General features: G+C 53.0%; 2 protein-coding genes across 4 annotated transcripts in view; both read left to right on the forward strand.

Moving 5' to 3' along the window:
- Positions 1 to 12,981, forward strand: part of CD4 (CD4 molecule) — a 28,391-nt gene extending 15,410 nt beyond the window's left edge. Inside the window, exons 4-10 of one of the 2 annotated variants that reach the window (XM_007967413.3) lie at positions 6,569 to 6,727; positions 7,186 to 7,419; positions 8,484 to 8,831; positions 9,501 to 9,701; positions 10,562 to 10,683; positions 10,987 to 11,054; positions 11,450 to 12,981. In XM_007967413.3, coding sequence (XP_007965604.3) covers positions 6,569 to 6,727; positions 7,186 to 7,419; positions 8,484 to 8,831; positions 9,501 to 9,701; positions 10,562 to 10,683; positions 10,987 to 11,054; positions 11,450 to 11,480 — 1,163 coding nt within the window. In that variant the 3' untranslated portion in view covers positions 11,481 to 12,981. The other variant, XM_073020425.1, reaches the window with a different exon arrangement.
- A 970-nt stretch (positions 12,982 to 13,951) lies between these two features.
- GPR162 (G protein-coupled receptor 162) lies at positions 13,952 to 19,583 on the forward strand. 2 transcript variants are annotated; one of them, XM_007967411.3, is made up of 5 exons: positions 13,952 to 14,068; positions 15,627 to 16,924; positions 17,643 to 17,832; positions 18,351 to 18,508; positions 18,811 to 19,583. In XM_007967411.3, exons 2-5 carry the CDS (start codon positions 16,058 to 16,060, stop codon positions 19,363 to 19,365), a joined length of 1,770 nt encoding a protein of 589 aa, XP_007965602.3. In that variant the 5' UTR covers positions 13,952 to 14,068; positions 15,627 to 16,057; the 3' UTR covers positions 19,366 to 19,583. The 2 variants fall into 2 exon arrangements, with proteins under 2 accessions (XP_007965602.3, XP_007965603.3); XM_007967412.3 differs by having other exon boundaries at positions 13,953 to 14,068; positions 15,627 to 15,922.
- Positions 19,584 to 20,081: the final 498 nt, after the last annotated feature.

Genomic DNA, 20,081 nt, shown 5'->3' on the forward strand with positions numbered 1-20,081 from the left:
ACTTTGGGAGGCCAAGGCGGGCGGATCACAAGGTCAGGAGATCGAGACCACTCTGGCTAACACGGTGAAACCCCGTCTCTACTAAAAACACAAAAAATTAGCTGGGCTTGGTGGCACCCGCTTGTAGTCGCAGCTACTTGGGAGGCTGAGTCAGGAGAATCACTTGAACCCAGGAGATGAAGGTTGCAGTGAGCTGAGATCACACTATTGCACTCCAGCCTGGGTGACAGAGTGAGATTCTGTCTCAAAAAAAAAAAAAAAAAAAAAAAAAGTGAAGATTATCTTTTTTTTTTAATTTTTCTTCTTTTCCTTCCCTACTTTGTGAGATAATTTTCTTCTTTTTAAAAAGTCGAGAGCTTCTCTAAATAAAGATTATCTTAAAACAACTTAGAAATGTATATTGTTAGTATTTTCTATTTCATTATAAGTTATTTGTAAATATTGGTTTTGGTGCTAACCTAGAATTCCATCAAATTAATTGTCCTCTAACATATAGCCGTTATCATTTTGTCTAACATTGTATCTTATTAACAATGCTATAAGTATTATTTTTGTACCTAAATTATGGTTTGCATTTTAAAATTATTGTTTTAAACATAAAGTTCCAGAAATGAAATTAAGGATATGACCTTTTTGAGCACACCTTGTCAGCACTGAGTTGTATTATTTAAAACTTTTTGGGGGGGCAATTTTATAATTGAAAAATATATAATTGTTTTAATTTGCATTTCTTTCACTGCCTATGAGATTAAAACAATGCGCTACTTTCTAAAAATTCTTAAGTCTTTTGTGTTGATGCTTTTGTTCTGTTTCTATGGATCTTATCTTCCTTCAGAACAGCTCCCCTTCCCAACTTCCTGATTTCTAACAATAACAGTATCACACCCAATTTCTGAAACACAGAGTCGTGTTTTTTGTTTTGTTTTGTTTTGAGATGGAGTTTCACTCTTGCTATCCAGGCTGGAGTGCAATGGCGCGATCTCGGCTCACCGCAACCTCTGCCTCCCAGGTTTGAACGATTCTCCTGCCTCAGGCTCCCAAGCAGCTAGGATTACAGGCATGAGCCACCACGCCCGGCTAATTTTTGTATTTTTAGTAGAGACAGGGTTTCTCCATGTTGAGGCTGGTCTCGAACTCCTGTCCTCAGGTGATCTGCCTGCCTCGGCCTTCCAAAGTGCTGGGATTATAGGTGTGAGCCACTGTGCCCAGCCACAGAGTCATGTTTTTTTCTCTACTTCAATCCCTGTTTCCCATCATCATCAACTACATTCCTTGCTTTGAAAGTGTTTTGGTCTGGGCATGATGGCTCCCACCTGTTGTAATCCTAGCACTTTGGGAGGCTGAGGCAGCTGGATCACTTGACCTCAGGATTTCAAGACCAGCCGGGGCAACATGGTGATACCCCACTTCTACAAAAAATACAAAAGTTAGTGGGGAGTGGTGGCACAGGCTTGTAGTCCCAGTTACTTGGGGGACTGAGGTGGGAGGATCGCTTGAGCCCACGAGGTAGATGTTGCAGTGAGCCGTGATTGGACCACTGCACTCCAGCCTGGGTGACACAGTGAGACCCTGTCTCAAAAAAAAAAAAGGTTCTAATTTCATCCTCTTCTTTGTTCCCATGGGAATACCACCATCACCAGCCAAGGCCCACATACCTCCCAACTGGATCCGGGTAATGGATTACAGTGAGCTTCCGGGTAATTCGGTCTGCTACTAGTCTCACCTACTCACCTACTTGGATTTCCCTTCCTCCTGCTGCAGCATTGCCTTCCAAAGTCATGCTTTGCACATGCCACGTCCTAGCTCATTAGACTAAGCCTAGGAGCCTCTGCAGGACCTTCACCATCTCGGGGCCACTGCTCACAGTTTCCCAGTGGAAACCTCTGCACCCAGGAGGTTTCCCCACAGCTTGCCTGTGCTGCCTCTCTGGAGCTTTCCCCCTTCCTGTAATGTCCTTGCTGCTCCCCATCTCCTCTATTCTATTGCCTCCACCTTTTTTTTTTTTTTTTTTTTTTCCTTTTTTTGAGACGGAGTCTCTCTCTCATCCAGGCTGGTGTGCAGTGGCGCGATCTTGGCTCACCACAACCTTCGTCTCCCAGGTTCAAGGGATTCCCCTGCCTCAGCCTCCCGAGTAACTGGAATTACAGGCGTGCATCACCATTCCTGGCTAATTTTTCTATTTTTAGTAAAGACTGGGTTTCACCATGGTGGCCAGGCTGGTCTTGAACTCCTGACCTCAGGTGATCCGCCTGCCTCGGCCTCCCAAAGTGCTGGGGTAATACAGGCATGAGCCACCGCATCTGGCCACAGGTCTATACCTCTTTTAAGTCTTCATTCAATATGGGTTGTCCCATGAATTTGTCCCAGACTCACTCATGTGCTTAGACCTTTGATATTATCTTGCTGTAGCTTTTTCAAAGTATGGGACAGCATGGACAGGCAGGCCATGGTTTTCTTTTTAAGAGAAGCAAGGAGGCAGAGTTATTTTAGGAGAAGGCTTACACATTTCATTTTGAACCAATTGCGTTTGGGGTGATGGCAGGATATTAACATAAACTTATCACTTGGACTATTGGAAATGTGTGCCTAGAATTGAGGAGAGAAGTCAGGGCTGGCAGTAACAACTCGGCCACCGTCTGCAGAGCTGACTGGGGATGCAGTGGAATTGAGAATGTCTGTAGAAATGAGGAAGAGGACCAAAGACAGTCTGGGACAACACCTAAATGTAGATGTCAGAGCAAGAGTTCAGGATGAAGAAAAACGAATCATTCTTAGAAATGGAGGAGAGGAGCAAAAGAGGCGGAGCAAAGTGGGGCGGAATCAGAGTAGACCACGCTTTTAAGAAGTTTGGTAAAGGAATTGTGAAAGGAATGTAGATGAATTTCAGGGTAAGCTGGGGAATTAAAGCAGTGTGTAGATCCAGGGAAACAGCAAGTAGGGCAGGAACCACTGAAGGAACAAATAAAGGAGGAGGTTGGCTCCGGGTTGTCTTGAGTAGGGACATCTAAAAAAAAAAAAGGAGTGAAACTGAAGGTGTGGGGTGGATTGGGTGCCTGCCGTGCCCCGGGGAAGCTTGGGGCAACTGTGTGCCGAGGCTGTGAGGGTGTCTGGAAGAGGCTCCTGGACAGTGAGAGTTGAGCAGTGGGGAAGAGGATCGTGTGGTCTGGAAGAGGAGAGAAAGGAGAGTGAGTGGCTGAATGGGTATCCAGGCTCCCACACCAAGGCAGAAAGAGGGAGAGGGCCTGGGCATCTCAGGGAGGCAGAGGCAGTGCCAAGCAGGGTGAGAGGCTTTAGTCTTAGCCACCTTTGCCCCATTCCTCCAAATATACATTCTAAGTAAAAACAAAGCAAAACAGAACTGTTTGCTATGTAATTTAGATTCTAAAGCCCTGTTCTATAGAGATTCTGGAGCTGCCACTGCACCCAGAAAACGGACAGCTAAAGAGAAAACTTCCCTTGGTGATGGGTATTAGATTTTACAAGAAGAGGCCAAAGGAGACACATACTTGTGCCAGAAGAACTTTCCAGAGATAGCATTGCATAGTGAAACAGCCTGAATTATTTTTATTTTTTATTTTTTTTATTTTTTTATTTTTATTTTTTTATTTTTTTATTTTTATTTTTTTTGAGACGGAGTCTCGCTCTGTCGCCCAGGCTGGAGTGCAGTGGCCGGATCTCAGCTCACTGCAAGCTCCGCCTCCCAGGTTCACGCCATTCTCCTGCCTCAGCCTCCCGAGTAGCTGGGACTACAGGCGCCCGCCACCTCGCCCGGCTAGTTTTTTGTATTTTTAGTAGAGATGGCGTTTCACCATGTTAGCCAGGATGGTCTCGATCTCCTGACCTCGTGATCCGCCCGTCTCGGCCTCCCAAAGTGCTGGGATTACAGGCTTGAGCCACCGCGCCCGGCCTATTTTTATTTTTTAAAACATTTTTTATTTTTATTTTTTTCTGAGGTAGAGTCTCACTCTGTCACCCAGGCTGGAGTGCAGTGGCGTGATCTCGGCTCACTGCAATCTCCGCCTCCTGGGTTCAAGCAACTATCCTGCCTCAGCCTCCCAAGTAGCTGGGATTACAGGCATGCGTCACCATGTGCCAGCTAATTTTTTTTTTTTTTTCCTAGTTTTAGTAGAGATGGGGTTTCACCATGTTGGCCAGGCTAGTGTTGAACTCGTCACCGCAAGTGATCCACTGCCTTGGCCCCCCAAAGTGCTGGGATTTCAGGCGTGAGCCACTGCACCCGGCCAAAAATTTCTTTTCTTTAAGATGAGGCCTCTGTTGCCCAGGCTGGAGTGCAGTGTCACAGTCATAGCTCACTGTGACTTTGGACTCCTGGGCTCAAGCGATCCTCCTGCCTCAGCCTCTCAAGTAGCTGGGATTACAGGCACCCACTCCCAGCTAATTCTTTTAAAATAATTGTTTTTAGAGATGAGGGTGTCTATTTGCTGCCCAGGTTGGTCCCAGACTCCTGACAGGCTGCATTTTAATCCTAGCTCCACCACTTAGGGGAGTCAAAATTCAAAAGGCAGAAAAGGGCATATACGCTGGGCGCAGGGGCTTACACCTGCAATCCCAGCAATTTGGGAGGCTGAGGTGGGCGGGTTGCTTGAGGTCAGGAGGTCGAGACCAGCCTGGGCAATGTGGGAAAACTTGTCTCTGCTAAAAATACAAAAATTAGCCAGATGTGGTGGTGCACACCTGTAATCCCAGCTACTCCGAAGGTTGAGGCAGGAGAATCCCTTGAACTCAGGAGGCAGAGGTTACAGTGAGCAGAGATCCAACACTGAACTCCATAAAAAAAAACAAACAAACAAAAAGAAAGCAGGCTGGGTGCGGTGGCTCACGCCTGTAATCCCAGCACTTTGGGAGGCCAAGGTGAGCGGATCACCTGAGGTTGAGCATTCGAGACCAGCCTGACCAACAAGGAGAAACTCTGTCTCTACTAAAAATACAAAATTAGCTGGGCTTGGTCGCACATGCCTGTAATCCCAGCTACTTGGGAGACAGAAGCAGAAGTGCTTGAACCCGGGAGGCGGAGGTTGCAGTGAGCCAAGATTGTGCCATTGCACTCCAGCTTGGGCAACAAGAGCGAAACTCCATCTCAAAAAAAAAAAAAAAAAAAAAGGCAGAGGGCATATAGTGAAAAGCTTTCTTCCTACACATGAGTATTCACCTCCTCTTCCTAGAGGCAACCAAGGTTATCTGTGTGTGTATGTGTGTGTGTGTGTGTACGTGTGTGTGTGTACGTGTGTGTGTACGTGTGTGTGTGTGTTTTGAGACAGTCTCACTCTGTCACCCAGGCTGGAGTGCATTGGTTCCATCTCACTGCAAACTCTGCCTCCCAGTCTCAAGCGATTCTTGTGCCTCAGCCTCCCAGTTTTTTTTTCTTTTTTTTTAAAACAGGGTCTCATTCTGTCACCCAGGGTGGAGTACAGTGTCACGATCATAGCTCACTGCAGCCTCGACCTCCCAGGTCAGGTGATCCTCCCACCTCAGCCTCCCGTGTAGCTGGGGCTACTGGCATGCACCACCACACCCAGCTGATTTTTCTGAGTCTCGTTCTGTCACCCAGACTGGAGTGCAGTGGTACCATATCATTTGTTTCACAGCAACTTTTGACTTCTGGGCTCAAGTGATCCTCCCACCTCAGCCTCCTAAGGCGGCTAATTAAAAAAAATTATTTTTTTTTAGAGATGGGGTTTCGCCATGTTGCCCAGGCGGATCTCGAACTCCTGGGCTCAAACAATCCTTCCACCTCGATCTTTCAAAGAGCTGGGATGAGAGATTTCCACCATGCCTGGCCTCATTTTCTTTCTTTTTTAATTTTTTTTTTTTTTTAGACATTATAACTCTTTTTAATGGCCTCATTTTGTTATGTTTAATTCGAGAAATATTCTTTTCATATACAAAGAATATATTTTCTCCCCCTTTAAAAACAAATAGTAGACTGTTTAATCCTTGCTTTATTCAGTTAGTGATGTTTCTTAGATACGGTTCCAAATCAGTATACAAAGCACTTCCTGATTCCTCTCTTCTGGCTACATAGCAATCTACTGAATGGGTGAGCTATGATCTATTTAACCTATTCTTTATTGATGGACATTTCATTTTGTATACACATTTGTAATTCTGATATATAGTACAAATCACCCTCCAAAGAAATTGTACTGGTTTCTTCTCCTACAAGGTGTGAGAGTTGGGTAATTACTTAATCTCAATGTGTGAGTCTCAGTTTCTCTATCTGTAAAATAAGCAAAACAGTGTTAACAATATCTATTTCTTGGAATTATTGTGGAGATTACTGAGATGATGCATGTAAAGTATTTGGCATGTAGGAGTTGGTGCTCTCCAAATAAGGATATGATTTTATTTGTATTTGTGAGCCACTGTCCCAGCCAGGTAAATGGATATGATGAGACCTCCTTACCAGACTGGGTTTCTCTGATTAGAATGAGGAGCAGATGTTGCAGGAAATTAGCAATTGAGATCAGAAGAGCTGTGGGCATTCTCTTGCCAGAGGTGCCATGTCTCCAAGGCACCTCAACCTCTCCCATATGTCTTCTGCTCCCAGGTTCATCGAAGCTGAGAGATCGCATTGACTCAAGAAAAAGCCTTTGGGACCAAGGATGCTTTTCCATGATCATCAAGAATCTTAAGATAGAAGACTCAGAGACTTACATCTGTGAAGTAGAGAACAAGGAGGAGGAGGTGGAATTGCTGGTGTTCGGATGTGAGTGGGGCAGGTGGGGATGAGGATGCCTCCCGCCTGGTTCTCTTCCCCACTACTCCCACCCCTGCACCAAATCCAGCCTGAGCTGGCGATACCGCAGCAGCCCCAAGAGGACCAGGCTGTCAAACTGGCCTCCGAATCTCTTCAAAGCCCTCTTGATTAGGTGGGGGATGGTGGTGGGCGGAGGAGGGAAGAGGCCTTGGGAAAAGGAAAGAAAAGGGAAGGAAGCAAGGGAAGGAGGGAGAGAGACTGGGGAAGAGAGGATGAGGGGAGAGGAGGAAAGAAGAGAGAGAGGAGGGGAGAGGGAAACCCTGTCTTGGCTGGGGGTGGGCAGCTGGGTGCTGGGAGGAAGGAGATGTTGGGATGGAGATAATGGAGAGATGTTCTTGGTTTTCTGTCCTCTGCCCTTCTCCTTGGGGATGGTATGTATGTGACACAGCTGGCTTTTCCCTCCACAGTGACTGCCAACTCTGACACCCACCTGCTTCAGGGGCAAAGCCTGACCCTGACCTTGGAGAGCCCCCCTGGTAGTAGCCCCTCAGTGAAATGTAGGAGTCCAAGGGGTAAAAACATACAGGGGGGGAGGACCCTCTCTGTGCCTCAGCTGGAGCGCCAGGATAGTGGCACCTGGACATGCAACGTCTCGCAGGACCAGAATACGGTGGAGTTCAAAATAGACATCGTGGTGCTAGGTAAGGGAAGCCCCTCTGCCCGCAATCTCCTCCCTGCCCCGGAGGCTGACAGCCCCCCCCTCTGCTCTCACTTCCCTGCTTCTGGGTCTGGTGCTGGGAGGTCAGGAGTGGAGAGGGCTAGGTCCCCTAGAGCTGAGGCCATTCTTGAAGGACTCACTGGGACCCTCATTCTCAGGGGGCTGATTGACAGCCACCCCTCAGTGTGGTGGACATGGAGAAAGGAAGGGCTGGGGAAGGTAAGGATGCTAGAGGCCCGAGTCTCCTTTGGAGGCCCCAAGGGATGAATGTCAGGGCGTTTACTTTCTTTGTTGCCTCAGCTCCCCACCCCTACCAAGCTGGCAAATCCACTTACTCACGGACACTAACACCAGCAAGCCGACCCTGATGATGTTCTATGTTGTACCTCTGGACCCCTGAGTCAGGCCACTGTGGAGAGACCAAGGTCCTACCCCAGATCCTGTCCCCTGGGTGCTTATGGGACATAAGGTAGTGTAGTGTGCCAGTTTAGTGCATGGACCCTGATTGAAATCCTGGTTCTGCCACAACCATGTGACCTTGGGTGAGTTACTGAACCTCTCTGCACCTTGGTTTCAGCCTCTGTGAAATGGGGATGATGTTAACTGCCATAGTGCCTACCTTGTATTAAGTTGAGGACTGATACACGTAAGGCACTAAAAATGGTGCCTGGCACAGAGTAAGCCCTAGTTAAAGTTAAGTGTTCGCTCTTATTTTGTAAAGGGTGATGAGTTATGCCTCTAAGGAGTGGAGGCCAAATGGCTTCTGTGGTCCAGGAATCTTGAGCACAGCAAGGATCCCCTGTGGCTGGGCTGTTCTGTGATGGCTTCTGGGAGGAGAGAGGTGGTCTGCTGTAGGAAAATGCTGGGTGGAAGAGGGGAGAGAAGGCTGGAGAGGTAGGAAGGATCTGAAGTATCTGAAATGACAAGGTGGGTGTCTGTTCTCATCGGGTCCCCTTCCGTCTCCCTGCTGCCCCCGCATGCCGACCCCACTCGTGCACCCTCATCTTCCTATCTCCTCACTCAGGGTCTCTCCCTTCCCACCTCCAGCTTTCCAGAAGGCCTCCAGCACAGTCTATAAGAAAGAGGGGGAACAGGTGGAGTTCTCCTTCCCACTCGCCTTTACACTTGAAAAGCTGACGGGCAGTGGCGAGCTGTGGTGGCAGGCGGAGAGGGCTTCCTCCTCCAAGTCTTGGATTACCTTCGACCTGAAGAACAAGGAAGTGTCTGTAAAACAGGTTACCCAGGACCCCAAGCTCCAGATGGGCAAGAAGCTCCCGCTCAACCTCACCCTGCCCCAGGCCTTGCCTCAGTATGCTGGCTCTGGAAACCTCACGCTGGCCCTTGAAGCGAAAACAGGAAAGTTGCATCAGGAAGTGAACCTCGTGGTGATGAGAGGTGAGGGGCCAGGCCAGGGAGGGGCAGGCAGGGGAAGGAGGTGGAAGGCCCTGGTTACCTGGATGAAGTAAGGGAGGGCCCTTTGGGTTTGGGGCTGGTTTTGAGCTGAGACATCTATGAGCCAGCCTGGGGCTGGCTTCACTGAAGATCCCCAAACCACTTGGGCTAAGAACCAGAGTTCCCGTTCTGCCTGTGACCAACCCTTTGTGACCCTGACTAAGCCCCCTCCCACTTCAGGCCTGTTTCCTGACCTGTCTAATAAAGATAATGAAATCTGCTCTCTGTATGATAGTAATGATGATAATGTCAAGCTCCAAATTGAGTTTCTGGCTTCCTTATCTCCTTATCATCATAACAACTCCACAAATAATAATGGCTAACACTTAATGCTCAGCACGGGCCGGGCCCCATTCAGACACTGCATGTATATCTGCCTTTACTACTGTCCGGGCGTAGGTTGTTCAGTCCCTTGCCCAGAGGCACTCAGCTGCTAAGCAGTGGAGCTGGGATTCGAATCCAATACCACTGGACCCCAAACGCTGTTTTTTCTCATACGACTGCATGAAAATCTGCTCTAAAAGGCTAAAAGAAGGCCGCCCATATAGAATGTCATTTTAATTGTTCTACTGAATCTCAGGCTTTCAATCTCAGCCTCTCATTCCTCTGCAGCCACTCAGTTCCAGGAAAATTTGACCTGTGAGGTGTGGGGACCCACCTCCCCTAAGCTGATGCTGAGCTTGAAACTGGAGAACAAGGCGGCCACGGTCTCGAAGCAGGCGAAGGCGGTGTGGGTGCTGAACCCTGAGGCGGGAATGTGGCAGTGTCTGCTGAGTGACTCGGGACAGGTCCTGCTAGAATCCAACATCAAGGGTGAGGACCCAGGTTCCATGGCCTCTGCCTCCTGCGCTACGGGACCTTCCTGTGGTTGGCAGAGACCACCCAGAGTCCCAGCCTCCCAATGCCTGAGTTGGGGTGTTATGGGGATGGTGTCCTGGAGGCATAGAAGTGATGAGGTGAGGTGGGTTGTGGTCCTGGGCTCTAGGCTGCCAATTGTAGTTCTACAAGTTCTGACTCCCTCAGGTCTACAGCCGAGGAATGGGGTCCACCTGACCAAAAGCCCTCCTCCCTGGCTCCTGGCTTTTCTCCAAATCCAGACACACACACACACTCACACATGCACTCACACACACTCACATAAACTCTCACACACCCCCACACACATCACTCACACACTCGCACACACTCATACACACACTACACACATCCACACTCTCACACCTACACTCACACCCATCTACTCACATACATGCACACACACACATACTCTCACACACTCACTCACATGCACTCACACAGACTCATACACACACACGCACACACACTCACATGCACACACATGCACACATTTACACATGCACACACATTCACACATGCACACACATGCACACATTCACACATGCACACACATTCACACATGCACGCACTCACACACACACATAGAGTCCAGGGTCTAGACCACTGCTTCTACCTCTGCAGAGTGCCCTGTGGTCTCTCAAACATAAAACCGATTCCCCAGCACTGGCGGCCTTTAAGAGTCCCCAAGCACTCTGCCCCTCTCTCCCAACCCCAGGATCAAACCAGAGACTGGCCAGGCGGAGTTGCAGGTCAGTCCTCAGTCCGCTGGCCTGTGGAGGAGGGTGGTGCACTGAGCACATTTCTTTCCCTTGCAGTTCTGCCCACATGGCCCACCCCAGTGCAGCCAATGGCCCTGATTGTGCTGGGGGGCGTCGCGGGCCTCCTGCTTTTCACTGGGCTAGGCATCTTCTTCTGTGTCAGGTGCCGGCATCGAAGGGTGAGTGACCCCACACCTGGTCCCCACAGGGCCCTCAAACCCCTGAGTCCCGTACCAGGAGATCCCGTATATGGGACCTGCTTATGACCAGCTCCCTCTGCCCACCCCTAAGTTCCCCTGCTGCCCTGACCCAGATGCCACTCAAGGGAGAGACAGAAAGGAGCAGAGAGTTAATTCCAGGATAGATGGCCTGAGCTATGTAACTGCTTCTCCTCTCCCAGCTTCCCCCAATCCCCCCGCCAAGGGGCACCTCCCTTCTGGAGGCCTGGAACCCTCATGACTCCCTTTCTTGTCCCTGGACAGCGTCAAGCACAGCGGATGTCTCAGATCAAGAGACTCCTCAGTGAGAAGAAGACCTGCCAGTGCCCTCAGTAAGGATCTGGGAGGAGGGGCTGGGAGAGGGAAAAAGGGTGGGGAGAGGGAGTGAGACAGGATGGGGAGGAAGAGGGGACAAAGGGGGCAGGAAGGGAGGATGGACAGGAGGAAGGAGTTGAGGAGGGAGAGTTGGGGGGAGTGGAGGTGAGGAGACTGGGGCTAAAGGGGTGTGGTGGAGAGGATAGAGGGGTGGGAAAAGATGGCCAGGAGCTACAAGGAGGCAGAAAGTGGGAGGGTGGAGCTGAAGGAGCAGCAGGCCAGGGCCTTTCTGGACTAGTTCTGCAGCTGTGGCCCAGAGGCTAGCACTGCGCTGGAAAAGCCATGGAGCTGCTAGAACATAAAGGGGTTGCAGCGGGGACAGACCTGCTCCCCTTCTTCTTTGTTCCTGCAGCCGGTTTCAGAAGACATGTAGCCCCATTTGAGGCACGGGGCCAGGGAGATCCCAATTGCAACCTCCCCAGGTGTCTGCCCCGCGTTTCCCGTTGGGCTCATGGCCTGCGGACCAGATGAATGTAGCAGATCCTAGGCCTCTGGCCTCCTGTTCGCCTCCTCTACGATTTGCCATTGTTTCTCCTGGGTTAGGCTCCAGCTTCATTGGTTAAGTGTTGCTCTCTATTTTCCAGAGGCTTAATCACACCATTCTCCCCACCGTTTCCTTTTCCTTCAAGCCCTAGCCCTTCTCTCATTATTTCTCTCTGACCTTCTTCCCCACTGCTCATTTGGATCCCAGGGGAGTGTTCAGGGCCAGCCCTGGCTGGCATGGAGGGTGAGGCTGGGTGTCCGGAAACATGGAACATGGGACTGTTATTTCACAGGACAGGACCCTGGGACCACAGAGGGCAGGAACTTGCACAAAATCACACAGCCAAGCCAATCAAGGCTAGATGCAGATCCAGAGGTTTCTGGTAGCCAGCACCTCCTGCCCCATGCTGCCTGCGTCTCACCCTGTGTGGGTGGGGCCACAGACTCACGTCCTGACCTTGCACAGGCAGCCCCACTGGACATAGCCGCATGTACACAGCCACAAGGGATGCTTCACATCCTCTGTCTGTTTGAGACTTACAAAAATCCTACAAGGCTGGCAGTGACAGAACTAAGATGATCATCTCCAGTTTACAGACCAGAATCAGAGCTCAGAAAAGCTAGATGATTGATTACCCAAGGTCATACAGCTAGCAAGTGCTGGAGTAGGGACTAACCCAGGTCCCTTGTCCCAAGTTCCACTGCTGCCTCTTGAATGCAGGGACAAATGCCACACGGCTGTCACCAGTGGCTAGTGGTGGGTACTCAGGGTGTACTGTTGGGTTCGCAGGAGCACAGCACCCATGGGAAGGGCCCATCTTAGAGAATTTATAAGCAGGGATGAAGGCCTCCCTGTCTAAAATCCCTCCTTCATCCCCCGCTGGTGGCAGAATCTGTTACCAGAGGACAAAGCCTTTGGCTCTTCTAATCAGAGTGCAGGCTGGGAGCACAGGCCCTGTGGCAGACAATGCCCAGTGACCAGCCACTCACCCTGTGCAGAACCTCCTGGAAGCGAGTTTTGCTGGGAGAAGGGATAGCTAGCCTGAGAGGGAACCCTCTAAGCGACCTCAAAGGTGATTGTGCCAGGCTCTGCTCCTGCCCCACACCCTCCCTTACCCTCCTCCAGACCAGTCAGGACACAGGGAAATCAGGGTTACAAATTGTCTTCTTCTTGATCCATTTCTCTCGGGATCCCCTCTCTTCCTACCCTTCCTCACCACTTCCCTCAGTCCCAACTCCTTTTCCCTCTTTCCTTCTCCTCCTATCTTTAAAGCCTGCCTCTTCCAGGAAGACCACCCTATTGCTGCTGGGGCTCCCCATTTGCTTACTTTGCATTTGTGCCCACTCTCCACCCCTGCTCCCCTGAGCTGAAAGAAAAATACAATAAACTTACTAAAAGAAGATGCTCTTCGTGTGTGTGTGTATGTGTGTGTGAGAGACAGAGAGAGAGAGAGACAGAGAAAGAGAGAGAGACCCCTTCTCTGGGGACCAGGAATCTTCTGGTCTTTGGGGTCGGACCCAGAGGAGAGGTTGCCTGGCGTGCCCCAGGAAGGAGATGAAGTTTCCCTGGAGAGGGAAAAATTCTGTGGAGGCTGGCTATCCACCTCCACAACCCACAGGGCTCTGTGTGGGCCTGTGTGTGTGTGAGGCTGAGACTCTGTAATTACACGTGTGTGATATACTGTGGGGGAGAGACTCAGGGTTGCGTGAGCTCTCCTGGTGTATGTGTGTGGCAGAGAAAAAGGACTGTGAGAAACTGTAACATGTGTGTGCAAATTGTATCCCCAACATGTGTGTTTGTGTTCCAGGAGGAGGAAGCAGTGTGTGTGTGTCTGTGTGCATGCATGCGCCCACATCCTTTTAGCTTGTGCACACCCACCCTCAACTCCACAAGCAGCCCCAGCTTGCACCACAAGCCCCCTCACTCCCAAACTCAAGGCCCAGCCCTCACACAGATATACACAGTGACACACGCTTCCTCCTCCCCGAACAGCTAGCTCCTCAGTCCCCAACAACACCAGCTGCCTCTTGGAGCTTGTGTTCGTGTTGAAAAACGGGAAGGGGTGGGGGCAGGACATGAACCATTTCACCAATGAAGCCGGTTCCCAGCCATCCTCCTCACCCGCCTCCCTCTCGGCGCCTTCCTTGCCCCTCCTCCCCTAGTCACCACCGTCCAGTTCCCCACCCTACACTCGTTTCCCGCCCCCCACCCCACAGAGCTGTCCTGCAGTCCCCCTCTCCTGGGCTCACTGGCAGGATGACCATGGGAGAGAGGGTCCTGGAGAGTGAGAGGGGCAGAGACTGAGTGAGCCGCAGGCTGAGCCAGGGAGGCCGGGACTGAGGGGGAGGAGGGAGGCCCGGGGGAAGGGAGGGAGGGAGAGAGGGAAGGAGGGAGGAGGGCGGGTGAGCTGGAGCCGGCAGGCAGCGGGAGCCTGAGAGAGCCGCGTCGGGAGTGCGGTCTCCATGGCAGTGCTGGGCGCAGCCAGAGGTAAGACGACCCCTGCCCCAACCCCTGTGTTGCCTCCCTTTTCCCCCCAAGCTGCCTCCTCTCCCCTAGGCCACCCCTCCTCCCAGCCACCTGCTGTTTCTGCCCTGGAGAACCTGGAGGGGGACAGGAGGGAGGAGCCGCCTGACCTTACTCCTTCACCCCAAAGGGCGAGGGACCCCGTCGGCTAGGGAACCTCCCAGATCCCCCTTCCCACCTTCCTCTGATCTCTCCCTGTCCTTCACCTCCCTCTCTCTGTCCTTCACATCTTTCCTGCCTCCTTCCCTCTCTGACTTCCTATCTCTTTCGTCCTGAGCCCACCAGCTGGGCCTGGGTAGAGGTGGGTGGGAAGGGGTCCAGGGCTGTAGGAGAGGACACTGGGGGCTGCTCATGGCCAAATCCCTCCACCTCCCTCTGGCTGGCCATTGCCATGGCAACTAGGGTGTACTGGGCTCCGGAGGGAAGCCAAGGGTGGGGGTGGACCAGGACCTCTTGGGGAAAGCAAGGGTCTGAGCTGCTTCCATGGGAAACAGACCCTTTCACTGCTGTGCCCCATTTTACCCCACTTACTCTAAAGCCATTATGCGCTTCCTTACAGCCTCACTCTGTTCAGGGTTTCACCCGATTCCCTTACCCCCTTCCCAGGGCTCACTGAAGCTCAGCATCACGCACTAAAACTGGGACCATCCTTCCTCCCATCAGAGGGAAACTGAGGCTCTGGGCCAGGGAGGAAGAGTCAAGGTCTCCCCGCGGGAGTCAGCACCTTATTGAACATTTGGCTTTTCTTCTCAGCCTCCTATTCACTGCTCCCTCCCTCCCTCCCTCCTCCAGTCCCTCCTCCCTCCAAAGCCTCCTCTCCAGGGGGTTTGAGCTTTTCCTGCTATTTTCAGATACTACCACTTTGCCCCCTCTTTCTCTTCTGCTCAAACTCTCCTCCTTCTCCCTAGTTCCCCCTCTTTCCATTTCTGGATGCTTCTGATGTCAGCGGTTTCCCCGCCTTCAGGTTCCCTAGCACCCCCTTCGGTCCCAGACTCCTTTCTCCCATTTTCCCAGATCTGGGGAGCTGGAGGGTGATCATCCAGGTTTGGGGAAGTAGGGGCTAAGCACCAAGACCCCCGCATCCAGGAGACCGGCAGGTAGGGGAGGAAGGCTGTAATGCCATATCCCCGTTCACTGTGAACCCTCAAGAGGAAACCAGTCATGTGTCTCCCATCAGTAGTTCTGAAGAGACATTTAGGGACTTGAAGATAGGGGTGGAGTAGTGCTGAGCAGGGGATGTTCTAAGAAGGAACCCGGGAGTTCCAGCGGGAGGAGAAAGGGCTAAAGGAGACAGGGAGGTGGGAATACCCTCTTCCCTAGAGGTCTGGAAGAGCGGGGCTCTCATCTGTGCGGGGTGTTTACCTGTCTGATTTAAGGCAAAGGAATGTTGTGAATGACCCTCAGGGCCCTAGTAATCAGTTATCCCTATAGTTTCAAGAAAGGGGGCACAGGAGGCTGGTTATAGACCAGCCTATGCCCTACCTTTGCCCTCTCCCTCCCACATCTCATCTTTCCCTTGCAGCCTGTCCAGGGGGCTGAGCCCCACCCCCAAATCCCTGGGGCATCCAGAAGATTCCTGACTGGTCAAGAACAAGAGGAAAAAGAGACCTGGAAGTCCCAGCATGGGGACCAGAACCCCCCAGCCAGCCTCACAGTTGGGAAAGTAGCCAGCTTGCCTGCCCCATCAATTGCAGGGATGCTTAAGGAAGGCCCCACCCAGTATGAAAGCTGAGGACTGCCTCTGCTGACCCTCAGTCTCCTCCCCTGCCCTCCACATCTGCCCTCAGCTGGGTCGATCATGCAATGCTGAGCACTGGGGTGAGCCTGGGGGCAGCCTGCCTGCTGACAGGGCGAGGATTGTGGGGATCATGGGCATGTTTGTGAGTGGGGCTCCTGGGTGAGACCTAGCCCCCACCCCCACGGAGCTCAAGGGGGTGGGGGGCTGAGGATAGGATGGCTCGGGGCGGGGCGGGGGCAGAGGAGGCCTCCCTGCGCTCCAATGCATTGTCCTGGCTGGCCTGTGGGCTCCTGGCGCTGCTGGCCAATGCCTGGATCATCCTCAGCATCTCGGCCAAGCAGCAGAAGCACAAGCCACTGGAGCTGCTGCTGTGCTTCCTAGCGGGCACACACATACTCATGGCAGCTGTGCCCCTCACCACCTTTGCTGTGGTACAGTTGCGGCGTCAGGCTTCCTCCGACTATGACTGGAACGAGAGTATCTGCAAGGTCTTCGTGTCCACCTACTACACCCTGGCCCTGGCCACCTGCTTCACGGTCGCCTCGCTCTCCTACCATCGCATGTGGATGGTGCGCTGGCCAGTCAACTACCGCCTCAGCAACGCCAAGAAGCAGGCGCTGCATGCCGTCATGGGCATCTGGATGGTCAGCTTCATCCTCTCCACACTGCCCTCCATTGGCTGGCACAACAACGGCGAGCGCTACTATGCCCGCGGCTGCCAGTTCATAGTCTCCAAGATCGGCCTCGGCTTTGGTGTTTGCTTCAGCCTCTTGCTACTCGGGGGCATTGTCATGGGGCTGGTCTGTGTGGCCATCACCTTCTACCAGACGCTGTGGGCCCGGCCCAGGAGGGCTCGGCAGGCCCGGAGAGTGGGGGGCGGTGGGGGGACCAAAGCGGGTGGGCCAGGGGGCTTGGGTACCCGGCCAGCTTTTGAGGTGCCAGCCATTGTGGTGGAGGATGCCCGAGGGAAGCGGCGGTCCTCGCTGGATGGCTCGGAGTCTGCCAAGACATCCCTGCAGGTCACCAACTTGGTCAGCGCCATCGTCTTTCTCTATGACTCACTCACAGGGGTGCCCATCTTGGTGAGATCGGGGTCCTCCCCACCTGTTCTCCCCAATATCCAGGCCCCAGCATCATCACCTGACCTCCAACTTCATCAGCCATACAGCAGCTCCGTCATCTCTCCTCTAGTTCCATCATCCATCTTCCTCTCCTCTGTCCATCCCCCACTCCATTTGTGGCCCCCATCTTGATCATCTGACTTTTAGTTCCCACTACCCTGTCTACCCCAGCTCCAGCATCTGCTTCAGTTCCCACTCCTCAGCTCCATCACCGTCCTTCAGTTCCACTACCTGTCCTCCAGCTCCGTCATCCATCCTGCAGCTCCACAGTTCAGCCGCAGACCTCTCATCCAGCTGCTGGGCTCCACTCTTCATTCCCTCCTTCCCTCTGGATGCCACATGGTCTCTGAGCAGTCTTGGGTGGAAACCCCACAGGGCTCACCCCACCACCCCATCTAGTCACTGTTCCTGGGTTCCTCTCTGTCTCTATGCTTCCTGGTCCGCCTCTGTTCCTCTCCCTCCTGACCGCAGGGCTTTGCCTCCAGCGCTCTCCCCGACCTTCCTCTGAGTCAGTTCCTTCCCTCTGTTCACTCCATCTCCACCTCCGGCTTCACCTCTGTTGGATCACAGGGATCAGGCATTACTTCTGACGTCTTGCCCACCAGCTGCACTAGGATATGGGGTTCAGGTGGGCTCCTCAGCTCTGGCCCTGACCCAGCCCACTCCCACCCTTCCCCAGGTGGTGAGCTTCTTCTCTCTCAAGTCGGACTCGGCGCCCCCCTGGATGGTGCTGGCTGTGCTGTGGTGCTCCATGGCACAGACGCTGCTGCTGCCCTCCTTCATCTGGTCCTGCGAGCGCTACCGCGCCGACGTGCGCACAGTGTGGGAGCAATGCGTGGCCATCATGTCTGAGGAGGATGGAGATGACGGTCAGAGGAGGGGCTGGGCTTTGGCTTTCCTGGACATCTATCTATTCCCTTTCCTGCCGTTCCTTCTCAGTCAGAGGATGGGCTGCCCTGGAGTGCCCCCTACTGGACAGAACCTGCACCACCCTGGGCTCCCCTTTCCCTAAGCAGGCACCCTGCTGTCCACTTACTGCTTCCGGCAGCACTCAGGGCTCCCTTCACCGGGCCTAGGCTCCCCTCCAGAAGTCCACACTACCCAGCTCTGGCACTATGGGGAACCTGAGCTTCCTGAGAGAGGCCCCCAGCTATAGGGATGGCTCTTGGGGGAGGGCATGTAATTGTTTCAATAACTTCATCTATATGTATGAAGCACTCCACTCAGGATTTAGCACTGAACACAGAAAATGCTAGCTACTCTCACTGTCCTCTCGGCACATATAGGCTAATGGGAACTAAAGGGGTCTCTGGGAGCTTATAAAGGCAGTGGGCGGGGTTGGTAGGCATTCCCTGCCTGTAACAGCTCTGCCCATTTTCTCTCCTAGATGGGGGCTGTGATGACTATGCAGAGGGCCGAGTTTGCAAAGTTCGCTTTGATGCTAACGGAGCTACAGGACCAGGGAGCCGGGACCCCGCCCAGGTGAAGCTGCTTCCTGGAAGGCACATGCTCTTCCCTCCTCTTGAGAGAGTCCACTACTTACAGGTATGGAACTGGGGGATACACCTCCTACCCTTGGTGCCCCTCATCACTTTTCTCCAGTGTCTGTTATGCACCCCAATCCCCTCTTCCCTAGCCCTGGCTTTCAGGGCACCATAAAGCTGGGTGAAAGAAAACTATAGTAAGAGAGGCATCCCTTCAGACCTCGTGGGGCCAGGTTTGCCCACCGGAGCAAACGTTTTGAAGAAGGTTAAGAAGGTGGCACCATCTTCTGGAGTCCCCACTTGGTTCCTGCCTCTGCCTCTGTCCCTGCAGCACCTTCAGGTCTTACCTGCTCCTCTTCCCAGGTCCCCCTATCCCGGCGTCTGTCCCATGATGAGACAAACATCTTCTCTACCCCTCGGGAACCAGGCTCCTTCCTGCACAAGTGGTCATCCTCTGATGACATCCGGGTCCTCCCAGCCCAAAGCCGGGCCCTCGGGGGTCCTCCTGAGTACCTGGGACAAAGACACAGGTTGGAGGATGAGGCGGACGAGGAGGAGGCTGAAGGTGGTGGGGGGCTAGCCAGCCTTCGCCAATTCTTGGAGAGTGGGGTTCTGGGGTCAGGTGGGGGACCCCCACGGGGCCCTGGCTTCTTCCGGGAGGAGATCACCACCTTCATCGATGAGACACCTCTGCCTTCTCCGACTGCCTCACCAGGGCACTCTCCTCGTCGGCCCCGGCCACTGGGCCTCTCACCCCGCCGACTCTCCCTTGGGTCCCCTGAGAGCAGAGCTGTTGGACTTCCTTTGGGACTAAGTGCAGGGAGACGCTGCTCCCTGACGGGGGCTGAAGAAAGTGCAAGGGCTTGGGGAGGATCCTGGGGCCCAGGCAACCCTATCTTTCCCCAGCTGACCCTGTGAGCCCAAGCAGGCCTGCTGAACTCAGAGGAGGAAGCCTGAGTGAGTAACACCTCATTCTGGCCCTGAGAGTAGGGCAGCTGCCTCCAGACTCTGGGGAGACGGGCGCTAGATTTGGGGCTCAGAAGGCCCTGCTCTCTCCCATCCAAGTGACCAGATGCCCTACTCACCTTCCATCACCCCAGCAATATGTATTAAAGTCTGAAACGTTGCCATGGAAACCTCAGTGTCCAGTGTACTGCGATGGAAAGGGGCTTGGAGGGTGGAGAGGCTCACAGAGGACACGACGGAGCAGGGGCAGCAGACAGAGGCACAGAAGGACACATGGAGAAATGATCACACGCTCCACCAGGCAGCCTCGCACAGGGAAGGCTGGGAGGAGCATATCCTGCTGGGGGCAGGGCTTAAGGACACACATGTCTTTGTTGGTTTGGGATGTGAAGGATCTCTGTTCAGATTTGTTGAGGTGATTTTAGAGCGTGGCTCCAGTCCCAGTGCCCAACTCTCCTAACCCCAAATCCATCCAGGGGCTCACTTTATGGGCAGGAAAGGGTTTGGGGCTGACGTAGTGTCCCGGGCCTGGACACCTCCTCCCTGCTGCATTTTAAAGCTCTTTCTCCAAAGGAGTGTAGGGGTGGATGAGTGTGTGTGGGGAGGGGGGAGGGGGAGGAGCGGGGGTCGGCGTCCACAGTCCTTTTTCTGGACCCAGAAGCGGGTGT

Source organism: Chlorocebus sabaeus, chromosome 11 (genome assembly GCF_047675955.1).
Source record: "Chlorocebus sabaeus isolate Y175 chromosome 11, mChlSab1.0.hap1, whole genome shotgun sequence".
NCBI lineage: Eukaryota > Metazoa > Chordata > Mammalia > Primates > Cercopithecidae > Chlorocebus > Chlorocebus sabaeus.

What these genes read in the sequence shown, in the direction of transcription:
- GPR162 (XM_007967411.3), top strand. Translation starts at nt 16,058, where the DNA reads ATGGCTCGGGGCGGGGCGGGGGCAGAGGAGGCCTCCCTGCGCTCCAAT. An exon ending in TCACAGGGGTGCCCATCTTG is followed by an intron (nt 16,925 to 17,642) that starts GTGAGATCGGGG and finishes ACCCTTCCCCAG; the next exon opens with GTGGTGAGCTTCTTCTCTCT. An exon ending in AGAGAGTCCACTACTTACAG is followed by an intron (nt 18,509 to 18,810) that starts GTATGGAACTGG and finishes TCCTCTTCCCAG; the next exon opens with GTCCCCCTATCCCGGCGTCT.